The following is a 16,958-nucleotide window of genomic DNA, read 5'->3' on the forward strand; positions in this document are numbered from 1 at the left end:
AACCCTGCCACGTCCCGCCTCCTTAAAGACACTGCCTTAGAAGCAGCAGGGTAATGGTTAACGGGAGGACAGTCTTATCCTCTGGGGAAGTCTGTGTGTTCCTCCTGCCCCCATTCCTGGGCCCCGGACTTCCTCCGGAGACTCTGCTGCTGTCCCAGCTTCTGCTCTGGGCAGACAAAGGCAGATGGCTTGCTGGTCACTGTAATTCCGAGCCTGGGATAAGTATGTTGAAAAAGGTGATAGGGGTCCTAAGGGCCAGCATGGCCTCCCCCCACCCCCCCAGGATTTTGTTCATGCCCCCCACCCCCCGCCTCAGCCCTCACTGCCTCTGAACCTAGTGCCCGAGAATCACCGGTAACAGAATGTGGTCAGTAGTTTACCAGAACGACCAAACACAGTACCCTTTCCTGAAAGCACCAGGCAAGGAGGAAGCCACAGTAGATGGAAGACACAACTTTTTAATGGAAGCAAGGCACTGCACAGGGCCCTTGGAGCACCTGAGCACAGGTGGGGTGGTGAGGAAGGAGGTGTGAAGGGGAGAAGGCACCAACACGATTGGAAAGTGGCAGGGGGCATCTTGGGCGTCCTCTACAAGCAGCAAGGCAGAAAGGACCTGCCCTCCGACAGCGGGAAGGCTGCACCTTTTGGCAAACGCGATTTAAGAAGTGCGCCCCCTGGTGGCACAGTCAGACGCTCCAGAGAGTGGAGAGGCAAGGTTGGTAGTGCGCCAGGGCAACTGTTGGCTTGAAGTCTTTCTCAGTCTTCCTCTTGAATGGAGAGGCCTGTTTCATCACCCTGGAAACTCCAGACCTGGAAGCCACGGATGGACTTGCCCCAGGACAGCAACTGCCACAGGTGTGCTCCTCCCTTTACCTCCAGCCCCAAAGGAGTCTTTCTGGAAGTAGTAATGCAAACCAGGAGGCCACAGAGGGAAGGATCTTGGGGCCAGGGGTCACACCGCTAGGTGACTGCTGCCCCTGCTTCAGGTTCCAGAGCCTCCCAGCTGCTCCAGGAGGACCCTGACCTCACCCTCCACTCGCAGCAGCTGGGCCTTGCGCCAGGGGTTAAGGGTGGCCCCTCGGCTGTCTTCCAGATCACGAAGTAGAAGGTCAAGGTGGCGGCGGACGCGGCCCCGATCCCAGCTGTTGAGGTTCCGCTGGACTTCACTTAGGATCACTGACCAGTACTCAGACACTGCTGTCCCCTCTGTCAGCGACACCACGACCCGAGCACCCCCTTTAGCAGTGCCACCCAAGTCCCGCAGGGCCTGGCGGCCCTCTGAGCTCAGCTCATTGAAGTAGAGGCTGGAAGAGAGAGAAGAGAAGATACCGCTCAGCGGAGCTCTGAGACAGAGGAGAGGGAGTATGGGGCAGAGCGGAGAATTCTCATAACTCATCCCCTGGCTATGGAACTTAATGGGGCAGGTGTCTGCAGTGAGCCAGACATGGGGGCGGTGGCCAACAGGGGGCAGGGATGACATCTGAATTCAGCAGGACCAGGGACAGTAAGACGGGGCCACCAGGATCCTAAGAGAAACGGTAGTAGGGGACCAGGGCAGGGTAAGGGCCAATCACAGATGGGCAGGTTGGTTCAGAAGCTGGTCCACAATTGTTAGAAGGCAAGGAAAGAGGACAAGCCCTACCATAGGAAAAAAACAGTGGAGACCAGGACCTCCCGGCCAGGGTGGGGGCCAGACTTACTGCAGCAGCTCCAAGGAAGGGTGGTCCCGGGCGGCTTGCGCCAGGGCCAGGGCTGCCGTGTCGCCAGCGCCGTTGTAGGCCACGTTCAGCTCCTGTAGCTGTCGATTGCGGTCCAGCTGGGCGGCCAGCAGCTGCAGGCCCTCGTCCCCGAGGCCCGTGTGCAACAGGGACAGGTGCGTCAGCGAGCTGTTCCCCGCCAGCCCCTCCACCAGCTGGGCCACACCAGCCGCAGTCAGCGGGTTGTTGGACAGCCTACAGCCACATGCACCCCAAGGAGATGAGGGCCTGTGGCAGGGCTTGCCACAGGACTTGCCTCGGGACTTGGACCCAAAGCACACACAGCGTGGGGTGGAGGGGAGCCCTGACACAAAGAAATGTGGGGGATGGGGGAAGGGAAGGAAGAAGCAGGGGGTATGGCACACTGCAGGGGTGGGAGAGCCGGGTGGGAGACGGCTTCTCCTCCTCCCTTGACTCCCCACTCTTCATGGTTACTATTCCTCCTCTTCCTCCTTTTCTTACCTCCCACGCAGAGGCCCCTGCCCCAGGGCCCTCCCCCTTCTCATTCACCTCCCCTTCCTCTAACCTAGGAATTTACTAGGAGCCCAGGCTTCTGGGCTCCTAGTAAATCAGCCAGCACTTTGGAAGCATCTACTGAGCACCCAGCATTAGGGTCATCCTTTCAAGGCAACAGGGAACATTCTGGAAGGGCATTAGTGGCACTGTTACCAGGCAACCAGCCTGGGTATTATCCCACCCCCTGCCAGCACTGGGTCTCTGAGCACCTATTCCTGGAAGCATCGTTCATCTACCCTGCTGTTTGCACTGGACCTGGGGAGAGGGGGCGGGCCAGGGTCTAGGCTCCCACCCCCTCTACCACAGCATGGGTGGACCAGTGGCAGGCCTGAGCTCACCCTTGACCTCAGCCTGCCACCAGGATGGGGGGGAACCTCCCTCCGGCTCTGCTTCCGAAACACTTACCGCAGGGTGGTAATTTGGCACTGGTCATGCAGCAGCAGGTCCCGGAGGACACTGCAGGCTTCGGGGCCCAGACTGTTGAGCTGCAAGCTGGAACAGGAGGTGGTCGGAGGGGAGGGGAGAAGCAAGGAAGGAGCTCAGCATGGAGCCGGCCCACCCACGGTGTCCTCCCTCCCACTGCTCATCACCTCCACACATACAGGACTTCTTCATCCCACCTTTTGCTCCTTCCTCCCCATCTCTGGCCTCATTAGCACCTTCTCTTCCAGCCTCTTCACCCGCAACCCTCTCCAGCCTTCAGGGGTCCTCACCCCAGCTTCCGAGCACGCAGGAAGACAGGCATGAGCGTGTGCAGCCCGGCGGGGTCGAGCTGACAGGAGGCCAAGTTCACCTCATCCAGCGCATGCCTCCCGCTGCCCAGGACGGCCGCCACCACCGTGCACTTGACGGGCGTCATGCGCACCCCCGCCAGGTTGAGCTGACGCAGGGAGCTGAGCACCTCGGCGGAGAAGCGCTGATTCTGGAACTCGTAGTGGAAGAAGAGGTGGTCAAGGAGCTCGGACGGGGGCAGCACCTGCCGGCCCAGCTTACCCAGCTTCTTCTTGATGGCCTGGGCATTCTCCAGGGCATCCAGGGTCTTGATGGGGCAGCCGAGCTGAGCCAGCACGGCCCGGTTTTGTGCGGAGAGGAGCCCCCCCATGAACATGGGGAAGAGCTCGAAGACCTCGTCCTCGGGAGGCTCGTCCGGGTGCCGCCGCGGGCCCTCCACGCCCAGGATACTGGCACCCATCTGGTCTAGGACATCGTCGTTGTAGTAGTCCTCCTCTCGGAACATCTCCAGCACCATGGCCTGGGCCACGGCCTCGCGGCTCTTACCAACCACACGCCCAAACACTCGTGGCACTACCTGGGAGAGCACACAGGGAAGGTGCTATAGCCTTGTGCCTCCCGCTCAGCCTTGGAAGCTCAGCCCAAGGGGCAGCTGTCCCTCCCCGCTCCAGCCTCGCCTGCCATCCCTCTCAAACCCGCAGTACCATTTGTCTGATCACATTACGCCCCACCCCCACCCCCATAGCATCTGCTCTGGCTCCCCACTGCCCACGTGGACTAGAAAACGGGTCATGATTTGGCCCCAAATGGACCTTTCCAGACTCCTCTCTTAACACTTGCATCATACCCTCGTCATACCCTCAGGCCCTTAGGAAATTCTTTTTCCCCAAACGCCCCTTACATTGGCAAGCCCAGTGGTAGGAAGGAATTAGCATCTGCGATGCCTTTTGTTCCGTACCAGGCTAGATGCTGTGAAGACACGCCCACCCTCTGCACCACCGCAGTCATCCCAGCAACAATGACTGGCTTCCCTCCTGCTCCTTCCAGGCCCTGCAGGATCTGGCCCCTGCCAGCCCCACTGTCTCCTTCTACAGACCTCTCACACTCACGCACTCTGCTTCTGTGCTTTCAGCTTTTCTCATTATTAGGATTTTTTTTTTCGACAGTACCACAGTTCTCTTCCTTCAAAGCTGTACTCTTCCTGGGGTGTTGTCCCCCCTAATTCTTCTCCCAGTAGTAGGGGATCAATCAATCCTCCAGGGATCAGAGTAAATGCCCTTCCTGTAGAGAGATTTTCCCCTCTCCCCCCCCCCGCTAACCAAACGAGCTCCCCACTTACACACCTTCACAACACTAGAATTTGTCTCTCCAGGCCCTTAGCACACCTTTAAATTACATGGTTATGGTGACCTGTTTTTGTTCTTACTGGAGGACCAGAAAGGGCAGAAACCCAGGGTTCTCTTCACTGTTTCTTCCTCAGACTCTAACACAGTGCCTAGCACACAGCAAGGGCTCAAATACTTGTTGGAGAAATTAATGTTTGGGTTTGGGACATCAGCTCCCAGCCTGGGGTTGGGGCTGAAAAGCAAGAAGGGGCCCAGACCTCTGGCAAGGAGCCACGAGGCTATTTTGTGGTCTCTTCTCTAATGACTGACTGGTTTTGGGTTTTGTTTTTTGTTTTGTTTTGTTCTTCACATTTTATAGGTGAGGTTCCTGCCATGGAGATTCAAGTGCTTCTCTCTCAACAGTCACCTGGTGACAAGATGAGGAAATGTCACGTGGTGAGGGGGATTCAATAGGGCTGAAGAAACAGATGGGACTAGTCCTCTGCTAGGCAGAGCTCCCTCCCAGAGGGCCTGGAGCTGTGGTGCTAACCATAGGGTGAACCCTGTCAGGAGACCACAGCCTCTTGCCGTGATCCAGAGCAAGCAAGCCCATCGTCAAAGGGGTGGGCTGGCCTCAGCAACGGCCATGCCCCCCATCTGAGGCAATGGTGGCAGAAGGGGTAGGCTGCCTGAGCCTGTTTTTGAGGTTTAACAAACATTGAAATAGAAACTTCCTATGTGCCAGGTCCTGAGGATGAACACATTTAACCCTCATATTAGACCCATGATATACATTGTATTATCCCCATTTAACAGATAAGGACTGGAGGCACAGAGAGGTTAAGTAAGTTGTCCAAGATCACATAGCTAGGAAGCAGCAGAGCCTGCATTTGAACCCACATGGCTGGATTACCGAATCCCTGATCTTAACCCTATGCATTGTTGCCTATAAAAAAGGAAAACTTGTTAAAATTTTGCCAGCACTGACCAGGGCTCTGCTGCCTTAAGACAAGCTAACAAAACATTCCTAGAGAGGACCAGGGTTACCTAGCAAGGCACGGAAGCTGAACAGCAGGTTTGGCTGAGAGAGCACAGGGTTCAGAATCACAAAACTAGGATCTGGACTCAGATCCTAGCTCTTCTACTATCTGAGTGACCTTGGGCAAATTACACCGTGAGCCTCAGTGTCTTTATCTAAAAAGGAATCATAATATTTAATTTACGAGGCACTGAGAGACATTACTGGAGGGTGCCTCCTTCCTCTCCTCAGAACCCTAGCGCATCCTCCCTGTTCAGAACACAGTCCCCGGGCTTGTAATTGGGATCCTGGAGCAGGCCTGCACTATCCTAAGCCAATTACCAATGCCATTTATCCTCCCGGGATAAATGAATAAAATGGCATCTGCTTTATAAACCTGTCTCTGGTGATTTTGTTAGGATGAGTCATCATTCCCAGAGTCCAACCACCTCTGGGAGAACAGATACAGTGGAGTTTCGGGGCCCGCAAAGCAGAGCACAGACCCCAGACTGTAGCAACTCCGGCCTCCCGCCGACAAAGACAAGGAGAAGAAACACAAAAAGACAGTCGTCATTAGGGTCACAGGACTGTGTGGAAAGGCCTTGCATCCTCCTCCCACCTCCAAGCTCTGCTCAGCCTGTGGTTTCTCTCTCTCCCTCCCTTTGGTCTCAACCCCATGAAAAGCCAGATTGCCTAAATCTGAAACCAGGGTCCGGAAGACGGCTATGCAGGAAGTAGCAGTCGCCTCCTGGGAGGGGAGTAAGGGGTGAAGGGGGAATACGGGGGCGCAGACAGCCTGGCGTGCTTGGGCTATTACCTTGAGCAGGTTGAAGAGCAGAGGCAGGGCTCGCAGGGGCAGAAGCTTGGCCACGATGCCCAGGACCAGACTGACGTCCTCCCCGACACGGCCCACGAGCTCGGCCACCTCCTTGCCCACCCGCTGAAAGGTCGTCTTCCGCAAGCCCAGCACGATGTAGAGGGCGGCCAGGTACTCCTGCATGGCGGGCACGGTGAACACAAAGGTGCCCCGGTGCCCTGGCTCCACGCATGGAGCCAGGAAAAACCGTAGGGCATCCCGGCGGAAGACATGCAGCAGCTGGAACTCTTCCTCCGTCTTGAGGCCGGCTTCCAGGCAGCCGCGGACGTCGTCTTCGGAGAAGTAGGTCTTGCGGGAGGACACCCCCTCGTAAGCCAACTTGCCCATGGTCCGGGCGGCGTAGGCCATGAGGGACAGGTTGGAGGGGTCAGTGCTGTCCAGCGTCTCCCCACTGAAGTTGAGACGCAGGAAGCTGGTGTAAATGCTGGTTAGGGTCTGCCCAGGCGGCGTGGGGGCATGCAGGAAGTGCAAGGTGGCACACACCAGCCAGCAGTAGGAGGGTAGAAAGCAGGCGGCGGCGATCTGGTGGTGCCCCTCCAGGTTGCGGGACAGCATCTCCACCAGACTGTCCCGCTGAGCCAGCGTGGCCGAGATCCCTGCGCCCCCGGCGCCTGTCCCACAGTCCGGCTGGTTGAGGCGGAGCTGGAAGTAGAGCTTCTGCAGGTTGGTGTCCGAGAAGCCACAGATCTCGCCATAGCGGCCCACATATTTGCTGGGGATTCGGCCCACGGCAGAGGGCCGGGTAGTCACCAGAATGCTGGCCTGGGGAACACCCGGTTGAGGGTTAGGAAGGACCTCCGCATCCTGACTGCCTCACTCCTCGGAAAGCCCCCGCAGACCGAGCGTCTGAGGATGAGGGTGAGCATCATAATTCTATGACTGAGCCCCAGCTGGGACCCTGGGATCTAATCTGATCGGGACAGCTCCAGGAGGGAAGGAAACAAGCTCAGGGAAGTTAGGGACTTGCTCAAAGACACACAGCAGGGATGTGGCGGGGCAGGTCTGAACTGATGCAGAACCAGTGCTCCCACACCAGTAAACACGTGGGCTGGGGACACCAAAGTCCTTAGGGGACAGGTCAAGGGCAGCGGCGGCAGGGTGGGTGGTGAGGACACTCACCTCGGGCAGCATGTATTTGCGCAGCAGGTTGACAATGATGGCAGCTGGCGCCTCTGGCTTCTCGGGGTCACTGCAAAGCCCTGTCCCCGCCAACCGGAAGTCGAGGTTGAGCCGCTCCAGGCCGTGCAGGACAAAAAGCAGGCGGGACCCAGCAGCAGCCATCAGAGGCAGGATCTCCTTCAGGGACGTGTAGCGCTGAGCCACAAGTTGGCACAAGGATGCTGGGGCAGAGCCCAGGGAGGACAGGTCCTCGCAGGAGAAGGGGACAAGCAGCTCGAAAGCCGGCAAGCGCCCGTAACACCAGTCCAGGACCATCTTGCGCACCAGCGTGCTCTTCCCCGTGCCCACTGTCCCGTACAGCACCACTGTCTGTACCCGGCGCCCACAGGCATCGGGGTCAAAGAGCTGGGACAAGGACAGTGGGGGGAGCCCAGCGGTGGGGTGTTGGTGCTCCAGCGCCAGCTGTGCCGGCGGGCGAAGCAGCTCATCTGGGGTGCTCTCGCGGATCACAGGGTCTACGTGGACTGTATCCAGTGCAAAGGTTGGGCCAAACTGGCGCTCTTCTCTGGGCAGCCGGCTGAACCACTCAGCCAGATTCCGGCGGTGGCACTCAATGGCTTCTGGATGGGAGGCAAGGGGAATGGGTCAAGGAAAAGGGCAGGAAGGGCAGGAGCTTAAGGCTGGTCAGGCCACAGAGCGAGATGCAGCACCAGGACACAGAGACCCAGGATGGGGCTGTGTATATAGGACTCTCCCAGGAAGTTTGGAAGCCCCCATGGCAGAAAGGAGCAAGCCAAGAGACCAGTAACACCAAACCTGGGTTGAACGGTTATGTGGTTGTGTGTGCAATCTCCACTTGCCTGTTAGACCCAGTTTGTTGAGAGTCAGGATGATGTACCCCTCCCAGTGCTTTGTACATGGCAAGCGTGTGGGTGTGCACTGAACAAGTGTTGCAGGAAGGGAGACATGGAGGGGTGGACAATGGGCGACAGGGGAGGGTTTGCCCACTGATGGATGATGGCAGTGGATCCTCTATGCCTTCTTCTTCCTGCCTTCTTTTCCCTCCTGACCCAACTCCCAACCTCCCCATCCCCTGCCCCTGGGATCCCAGCCAGCCCCTCCCCTCAGGCCAACCGAGCAGTCAGTCCCTTTACCCGATGCAGAGATGCCCTGGAACAACTTTCCATGGCTTCTGGACGTAGGACTACTGCCTGTTGAGCTTCCACGGTGATGTACAAAGGCCCTAAGAGCAAGGAGAAGGAATGAGCTGGGGCTTGGCTCCTGGGCTCAGCCTCTGGACAGGCTCAAAGCCCAGGCCCATCTGAATTGCTGGACTTCTAGCTTTCTGAGATCTAGGCGTGACTCTGGACATCCAAGTTGAGAGCCTTGTCTGACTCTCATACTCTTCCCGGGGACTGAGGTCTCGCCCCCTGGAACTCAGGCTGGCCACTGCCAGGATCCACCCATTTCCCCCCCCAGATCCTCCCTCTGGCTGCCCACTGTCACTTACACTGTAGATAAAGTAAACCAACTTCCTCTGAGGCCTGGAAGCTGACTCTGTACCCTCCTCACTCCCAGAAAACCAACCTCACCCCAGGGGGTGGGAGTCAAGTTCTCGGCAAGTCCTGACCCTTCCCAGGCTATGCCCAGATGTGTCCTGAGGCCTCACCTAGGGAGCCCAAGGGGCAGCTTCCCTTTAAGGGGCCAACTCCAGTGGATCAGGAAGGGGATTCGTTCATCTATACAGAGAAAGGGAAAGAAAGAAAGAACATTCAGATCCCACCCACATTTCCCCACCGACACACAGACTTCACATCTATGTCAAATCTCCCGTCACTTGTTCTCATCGCATCATGTACTGCCCCTTTGTAGCAGTTACCATGCAATTTTATATCTCGTGTGATTATTTGATTAACATTCATTTCTGCCCTACCCCCCTCCATGAGAGCAGGGACCACATCTGTTTTTATTTATAATTACATACTTAGAAGTTAGCACAAGGTCCGGCACATAGCATGCACTTAATAAATATTTGTTGAATGCAAAATGAGATCAGACAAGTGATCCTAGACTTCAAGTAGCTATGGGGACGCTTAAGATCATCTAGCTTGACTCCCTTAGTTTAGGATGAGGAAAAAGTGAACCTCAGGCAGGTGAGGTGACTTGCCCAAGGCCAGCAGCATGTGAATGGCAGAGCTAGGGCCAGAACACCTGGTGTCTGGATCCCTGCTCTCTTGAAGACACCATCTGGACTCTGAAAGGAGAGGCAGAAACAGAAACCCCTGCTTCCAGCTCACCTGCAGACTGGAGCGCTCCTCCCAGACCAGAGCCCCACGAAGCCCTGGGCAAATAGCGGCCCCACCTCATGGTAGGGAAGAAGGTCAGAGCTCAGGGCAATTAGCAGGCCACCTTCTGTCCTGTTCCTCTGCAAGAAGACTTGTGTGAAGGGACCATACACACACACATACACACACCTTCCCACCCCTACCTCCTTGTGAGGCTGCAGAAAGGTCTTCCTCCTCAGGGAGCATCGGCCTTTTCTTAAATGTCAGCAGTGCCAGTGCCCTGGCCTTGCTGGCCTTCGGACTGACTCCCTCTCCTATATCCCCCACTTTCCGGATGCCAATTTATCTCCTACCACCTCTGTGTCTCCTGCTGAGCCTCCACAGCTGCCTTGCTCCTGAGTCCCAGCCCCGGTGCCCTGCTGCTTTATTTAGGTGTCCTTTTTTTTCCGCTTGGCGGCCAGCAAGCTCAGATGAGTCCTATGTTCATTTTCAACGGCTTTTCTAAACCTACATTTTTAAGTAACAATTATCCACTCTCCTCTGTGTTTTTTTCCCCCCAGCTATCAGGTCCTGTTAGCTGAGTTTTAATGATTTTATCATCTTATCTTCTCTGTGACTTTTATGTCAGATGCCTTTGAGGTTGGCATAAATAATAAATAAATGAAAGAATGAACTTCCTACTTGACATGTCCACGTGGCTATCCTGCCCATGCTTTAAACTCTGCACATACACTCCTCATCCACCTCCCCTTTTTGTTCCTTTACTGCCTATCTTCCCAATCACACATTTATACTAGGAACCTGAGCTCTTGGTCTTCAAACCCTTTCATGCAGCTGCAACAGTCCTACTGATCCCTTCTCCCAGTGCTTTGCCAGCCTGGTCCTACTGCATGGTCCTATGCCCCTCCTGTGCTACCTTAGGCCCTCTGTGGACTTCTGGGGACCCTCTGTCTCCTTCCGGGCCTCTGCCTTCAGTCTTGCCCCACCCCATTGCAATCCCTCACCGCCCTCCATCACCTCCCTAAAATCCTAGGTTACCTGTAGCGTCCAAACCCCCTGCCTGCCCACACAAGCTATTTTTTGGAGTTTGCCCCCAACCTGTACTTCATTTGCCAGACTCCCCAAATTCATGCTTACACTTTACTGACTTTGTTTATACACTTGGATTTGGAATGGCCTTACTCCCCTACCAGAATGCTACACAATCTTTTAAGACCCTGCTCAAAGGCCCCCTCCCTCGGGAAGTCTCTCCTGATGCCCCTTACACAGAGTGCTGCTATTTGGCACCTGGTCTCCACGGAGAAGTGGCTCCTCAAGGGCAGGACAAGCTCTAGGAAAATCGGCTGCCCTGAGCCCACCCGCCAGCAGGACCAACCAGTGGAGGGGCTGCAGCTCCAAGCAGAGGTCCCAGAGGTTGGAGAAAGGTTAAGAGAGGGCCCTGGGAAGCTGGGAAAACCAGCACAGTGGGATCAAACGGCTCCCTGGCCACTGCCTCAAGATGGGACTCGCCGCGGGGCTCTTGGGTGGCTCAGTGGGTTTAAGCCTCTGCCATTGGCTGGGGTCATGATCCCAATCTGGGATGGAGGCCCACAAAGGGCTCTCTGCTCAGCCGGGAGCCTGCTTCCTCCTCTCTCTCTCTCTCTGCCTCTCTGCCTACTTGTGATCTCTGTCTGTCAAATAAATAAAATCTTAAAAAAAAAAAAAAAAAGATGGGACTCGCCACGCGGGTGGGGCGGTGGTGAAGGCAATTTCCCAAGTCACCGGAGCTCAGCGGGCCAGAGAGGAAAGGAGGGACGCCGCAGGAAGGGTGCAAGGGCTGTGCTCCCAGGGGTCCGGAGCTCCCCTCCCCCTCCACACACGCACAGACTGGATCCCAAACAGCTCTCCCCGTTCCCGCTGGCGTCGGGGCCCAAGGGGGTAGGCGGCCGGCATGCCCACCGCTCAGCGCACCCGTTCGGTCCTCCGGGTCCGGGGGCGAACTCCCCGCTGCACGCGCGCCCCGAGCAGCGGCCCGGTCGGGGGCGAGGGGCGGCGGAGCCGGTTGGGCCTTCCCCCGCGGCTGCCGGCGTCTCTCGCTTCCTCCCAGAGGCCCCGGCGCCGCGCGTCCCGCCTGCCCCGCCCGCCTGCGCGGAGCCCGGCCAGTGCTTGCAGCCAGCGCCCGCCGCGGGCAGCGGGGAGGACAGCCTGCGCGCTGGCGACCCGCGGAGGCAGGGCTCGGAGACCGGGGCGGGGATTTCACGGGCTGTCCCCGAGTCGCGCCCGCCCTCTGGGGCCGCAGCCCTCGATCCAGGCGGGCCCCGCCGCGCCCAGCGCCCTCCGCAGGTGACCCCGCGCCAGGGCCAGCCGGTTACCTCCCGTCCAGGGCAGGGCTCGCTGCTCGGCCCATTGTGCAGATGGAGATGCTGCGGCGTATCGGGGTGACCTGACGTGCCCAGGATGACCTGAGGTGCCCGGGGTTGACCTAATGAGGAAATGGCAGGGCGGGAACTAGAGTCCCTGCCTGGGTCCTCCTACCTCGGCACCCCTCCCCACCCCCCACCCCCGCCCCTCCTGAGCCACCTACCGGTCCCCAGGACACTCTTCCCGCGGTGCCTCATCACCCCCTCAGCCTACCTCCTAGCAGAGATCTGAGTCAAGGCCTTGTTGGGTCCTCCCTCCGTACCTGGCGCTCTTCAGACCCCCAAACCTCTGTGTGTGGCTTCTGGTCACTTTGACCAAGAAAGGAGCAAAAATGGGGCTGAGGGAGAGTTCCCACCCCAACCTGCTCTTCTTGTCTAGCACCCAGTCACGGCCTAGCCCTGGGGCTTCCTGGTTCCCAGAGCCCTCACCCTCATCCCTCTGCTTCCACACAGGGCACACCCAGGGCCCACGTCACCCATGGAACAGCCACCCACCGCCCACAGCCAGGGCATGCCCCACATGCAGACATAGGTGTGTAGTGTGCATTGAACGGAGGTGTGCAGTGGGGAAGCTGTAGAGAGGCACCTCAGGGCAGGGCTGGGAAGAGGGCTCTGTGATCTCTACTCCCCATCCAGATTGAAGACAGAGTTGATATTTCGTTTACACTTGAAGGTGTGTTCATTCAAGGAGTTCCTACTGAGCTACCGGTAGAAAGGTATGCAGGGGGTGCCTGGGTGGCTCAGTTGGTTAAGCAGCTGCCTTCGGCTCAGGTCGTGATCCCAGTGTCCTGGGATCCAGTCCCATATCGGGCTCCTTGCTCCACAGGGAGCCTGCTTCTCCCTCTGCCTCTGCCTGCCACTCTATCTGTGCTCACTCTCTCTGACAAATAAATAAATAAATAAAATCTTTTTTTTTTTTTTTTTTTTTTTTTTTTTTTTTTTAAAAAAAGAAAGAAAGGCGTGCAGGGTCCAGACCATAGCTTCCCTCCAGCCAAATGATGGTCCTTCAGAGGCTGATGGAAGGAAGCCTTTGGAAAGGCTGGGAAAGGAAGCTACTGATTCTGGAAGAGCAGGTGACATTTGAATTAGATCTTAAATAAGTCTGGGAAGGAGTGGGCCACAGAGGGCAGGCATGACTCAGGGGGACAGCCCAGGAAGTTCCCACCCTGGTCCTGTTCCCTGTGGATCCCAGCTCCTGGGTGGCTAGAGTTAAGCATCTGCCTTCAGCTCAAGTCACAATCCCAGGGGCCTGGGATCGAGTCCGGGGATCAAGTCCTGCATCAGGCTCCCTGCTCCTTGGGGACCTCTGCCCCTCCCCCTACTTGTTCTCTCAATCTCTCTCTCTCTCAGTAAATAAAATCTTTAGGGGCACCTGGGTGGTTTAGTCAGCTAATGCCTGCCTTTGGCTCCAGTCATGATCCCAGGGTCCTAGGATCCAACCCAACGTTGGGCTCCCTGCCCTGTGGGGGAGTCTGCTTCTCCAGCTTCTTCTTCTGCCTGCTGCTCTCCCTGCTAGCACTCTCTCTCTCTCTGACAAAGAAACAAATAAAAGCTTTTTTAAAAAAAAAAATACAAAATAATAAAATCTTAAAAAAAAAAAGTCTGGGAAGGGCATTTCCCGACAATAGGGGGACGTTCTCATTTTAAGAGAAGCTCTGAAAGGGGAGTAGAATGGGATGAGGAGAGGGGAGAGAGATAGAGCAACGCTATGAATGGGGTCTCAAGGAGACATTTCAGACCTGGGGGTCTTCTAGATTCACTCCACTTCCCTAGCCATGCAAGACAGACAGGCCTCCGGCTACAGTTACTGGACATGGCTCAGAGCAAGCAGTTCCCCTCCCCATCCTCAGTGGCTTTGACAGCCATGGAGGCTTTATTAATAACATATAATTTGGCCTCTTGCAGACAGAAGGACTGTGAGTCACACTGTGGGCATGTGCTCTCTCATCTGACCTCAAGATGGGGCGTCGGGTCCCATAGACCCATAGCATGGAAAACGGCCCATATCTTCCCTGTCCTCCAGCCCCTCGCACAGGCCCTGACACAGAGGGTGGCTACAGGAAAGGCAGTGATCTCTGAGTCCTGGGGGGTCTGGCCCTCAGGGAGAGGGGGCCCATTTCAAAGCATGCCAGGCCTGGGTATCTGTGCCACACCTCTGTGGGCCGATGGGGCCGGTGGGAAGAAATCGCAGGGGGCTCCCAGCGGCAGGAGCAGTGTCTGGAGCACTTGCTCAAGTCACTTTTCCAAGCCTTGGTTTTCTTCTCTGTGGAAGGAGGAAATGATAATACTGATCCTAGCAACCTCTTGGGGTTATTGCCTGAATCCAAAGAGCTCTCCCTGCAAATGCAAGAGCCACTCTACAGATGTTCTCTGTGCCTGGATGGCCTTTGCTGGCTCCAGAAAGGCTGTTTGTCTCCTCTTGTTCCCAGGGGCACTTGCAGAAGTGTGAATTTATAAATGTTTTACTCTTTTAGGAGTATTTACATTTTGAAAGATAAAGTCAAGAGGAAGAATCTTAAGAAAGATTACTTAACCGTGGGATTTTGTGCCCATGGCCTTTAAAAAGCCATCTGCAGGCATCACTGCAGAGACAGGGTGGCTCCCGGAATCCCCCCGAAGGAGCTAGAGTTCCAGAAGTTACTACTCTGACTTCTTCCCACTAGCACCCTAAAGCCCTCATGAGAAAGCCCATCTCCAGGCAGACACCCCACCTGTAAAAAATGGGACCCTCATCTAGCCCAGGACACTTAGCTCTGCGTGTACTGCTAGTCAGGTGGAGGCCACGTCCGCCCTTCAGTCCCCAAGCTTCAGGATCAGTAAGGAAGAGGGTGAGACAGTGCGCTGCTGTTCCTTGGGTCATCTTGCTACCAGCCTTCAAGGACTTCTGGACAATTGCTTGCTCCAAACCTCAGACCACCAACCCATCTGCAGTCCTGGTGGCCAATGGCTTGGCCCTGCTAATGGTGACCCCGAGGGTGAGAGAAGAGAGGAAGAAAAAGAGAAAGCTGGGGTAAGCTCAGTGAGGTCCCTGCCATTCTCCTCCTAGAGCTTTGGCTCCAGGATCTTTCCTGGTTCTCACTGCCTTCCATGACCACTGACTATAACCCCCACTATGGGTACAACCAGGGCTCCGTGAATTCTGAAGACAGAGACGTGTATCACTCCGCAAGAAGAGACCCATGTGAAGATCGGATAGTCCCACGCAGAAGAATGAAACTGGACCATTGCCTTATACCACACACAAAAATAAACTCAAAATGGCTGAAAGACCTAAATGTGAGACAATAATCCATCAAAATCCTAGAGGAGGGGGCGCCGGTGTGGCTCAGCGGATTAAGCCTCTGCCTTTGTCTCAGGTCATGATCTCAGGGTCCTGGGATCAAGCCCACATCAGGCTCCCTGCTCAGCAGGGAGCCAGCTTCCCCCTCGCCCTCTGCCTGCAGCTCTGCCTACTTGTGATCTCTGTCAAATAAGTAAATAAAATCTTGAAAAAATCCCAGAGAAGAACACAGGCAGCAACCTCTTTGGACTCAGCCACAGCAAATTCTTGCTAGACACTTCTCTAAAGGCAAGGGAAACAAAGGAAAAAAGGAACTATGGGATTTCATCAAGATAAAGCTTTTGCACAACAAAGGAAACAGTCAGTGAAACCAAAAGACAACTGACAGAATGGGAGAAGATATTTGCAAATGTCTTAACAGATAAAGGGCTAGCATCCAAAATCTATAAAAAACTTAATCAAACTCAACACCCAAAGAATGAATAATCCAGTCAAGAAATGGGCAGATGTCATGAACAGACATTTCTCCAAAGAAGACATCTAAATGGCCAACAGACACATGAAAAAACGCTCCACATCACTCAGCATCAGGGAGATACAAATCAAAACCACAATAAGATACCACCTCACACCAGTTAGAAAGGCTAAAATTGGCAAGTCAGGAAGCCACAAATGTTGATGAGGATGCTGAGAAAGGGTAGCCCTCCTACAGTGTTGGTGGGAATGCAAACTGGTGCAGCCACTCTGGAAAACAGTATGGAATTTCCTCAAAAAAGTTGAAAATAGAGCTACCCTATGACCCAGCAATTGCACTACTGGGTATTTACTCCAAAGATACAAAGGTAGTGACCCAAAGGGGCACATGCACCCAGCAATGTCCACAATAGCCAAACTATGGAAAGAGCCCAGATGTCCATCAACAGAAAAATGGATAAAGAAGATGTGGTGTACACACACACACACAAACACACACACGCACGCACGCACAGGACTATTTTGCAGTCATCTAAAAGAATGAGGGGTGCCTGGGTGATTCAGTGGGTTAAGCCTCTGCCTTTAGCTCAGGTCATGATCTCAGGGTCCTGGGATTGAGCCCAGCATCGGGCTCTCTGCTCAGCAGGGAGCCTGCTTCCTCCTCTCTGCCTGCCTCTCTGCCTATTTGTGATCTCTGTCAAATAAATAAATAAAATCTTTAAAGAACGAGATCTTGCCGTTTGCAATGACATGGATGCAACTAGAAGGTATTATGCTAAGTGAAATAAGTCAATCAGAGAAAGACAATTACCATATGATCTCACTGATACATGGAATGTAAGAAACAAAACAGAGGACCATTAGGGAAGAGGACCATTAGGGAAAAAATGAAAAAAGACCAAACCAGAGAGGGAGACAAACCGTAAGAGACTCTTAATCATAGGAAACAAACTGAGGGTTGCTGGAGGGGAAGGAGATGGGAGGAATGGGGTAAGTGGGTGATGGACATTAGGGAGGGCATGTGATGTAATGAGCCCTGGGTGTTATATATAAGACTGGTAAGGGCATCTGGGGAGCTCAGTTGGTTAGGCATCTGTCTTTGGCTCAGGTCATGATCTCAGGGTCTGGGGAGCCTGCTTCTCCCTCTACTGCTGCCCCTGCTGTGTCAAATAAACA

At 55.3% G+C, this 16,958-nt stretch overlaps 1 protein-coding gene across 4 annotated transcripts; it reads right to left on the reverse strand.

Annotated features, from left to right (window-relative positions):
* Positions 1-442: 442 nt before the first annotated feature.
* On the reverse strand, positions 443-12,075 carry NLRX1 (NLR family member X1). 4 transcript variants are annotated; one of them, XM_045080434.1, is made up of 10 exons: positions 11,981-12,075; positions 9,642-9,769; positions 9,014-9,083; positions 8,499-8,587; positions 7,345-7,964; positions 6,166-6,987; positions 2,987-3,582; positions 2,679-2,765; positions 1,701-1,952; positions 443-1,304 (listed from the first exon to the last, which is right to left on the reverse strand). In XM_045080434.1, exons 2-10 carry the CDS (start codon positions 9,709-9,711, stop codon positions 983-985), a joined length of 2,928 nt encoding a protein of 975 aa, XP_044936369.1. In that variant the 5' UTR covers positions 9,712-9,769; positions 11,981-12,075; the 3' UTR covers positions 443-982. The 4 variants fall into 4 exon arrangements, with proteins under 4 accessions (XP_044936369.1, XP_044936368.1, XP_044936370.1 ...); XM_045080433.1 differs by lacking the exon at positions 11,981-12,075 and adding an exon at positions 11,580-11,715; XM_045080435.1 differs by lacking the exon at positions 11,981-12,075 and adding an exon at positions 11,568-11,657.
* Between the last annotated feature and the right edge of the window lie 4,883 nt (positions 12,076-16,958).

Source organism: Mustela putorius, unplaced genomic scaffold (genome assembly GCF_011764305.1).
Source record: "Mustela putorius furo isolate JIRA1106 unplaced genomic scaffold, ASM1176430v1.1 tig00000460_pilon_pilon_pilon, whole genome shotgun sequence".
Taxonomy (NCBI): Eukaryota; Metazoa; Chordata; class Mammalia; order Carnivora; family Mustelidae; genus Mustela; species Mustela putorius.

What these genes read in the sequence shown, in the direction of transcription:
- NLRX1 (XM_045080434.1), bottom strand. Translation starts at nt 9,711, where the DNA reads ATGAGGTGGGGCCGCTATTTGCCCAGGGCTTCGTGGGGCTCTGGTCTG. An exon ending in CTGCCCCTTGGGCTCCCTAG is followed by an intron (nt 8,588 to 9,013) that starts GTGAGGCCTCAG and finishes CCTTGCTCTTAG; the next exon opens with GGCCTTTGTACATCACCGTG. An exon ending in CCAGGGCATCTCTGCATCGG is followed by an intron (nt 7,965 to 8,498) that starts GTAAAGGGACTG and finishes CCTCCCATCCAG; the next exon opens with AAGCCATTGAGTGCCACCGC.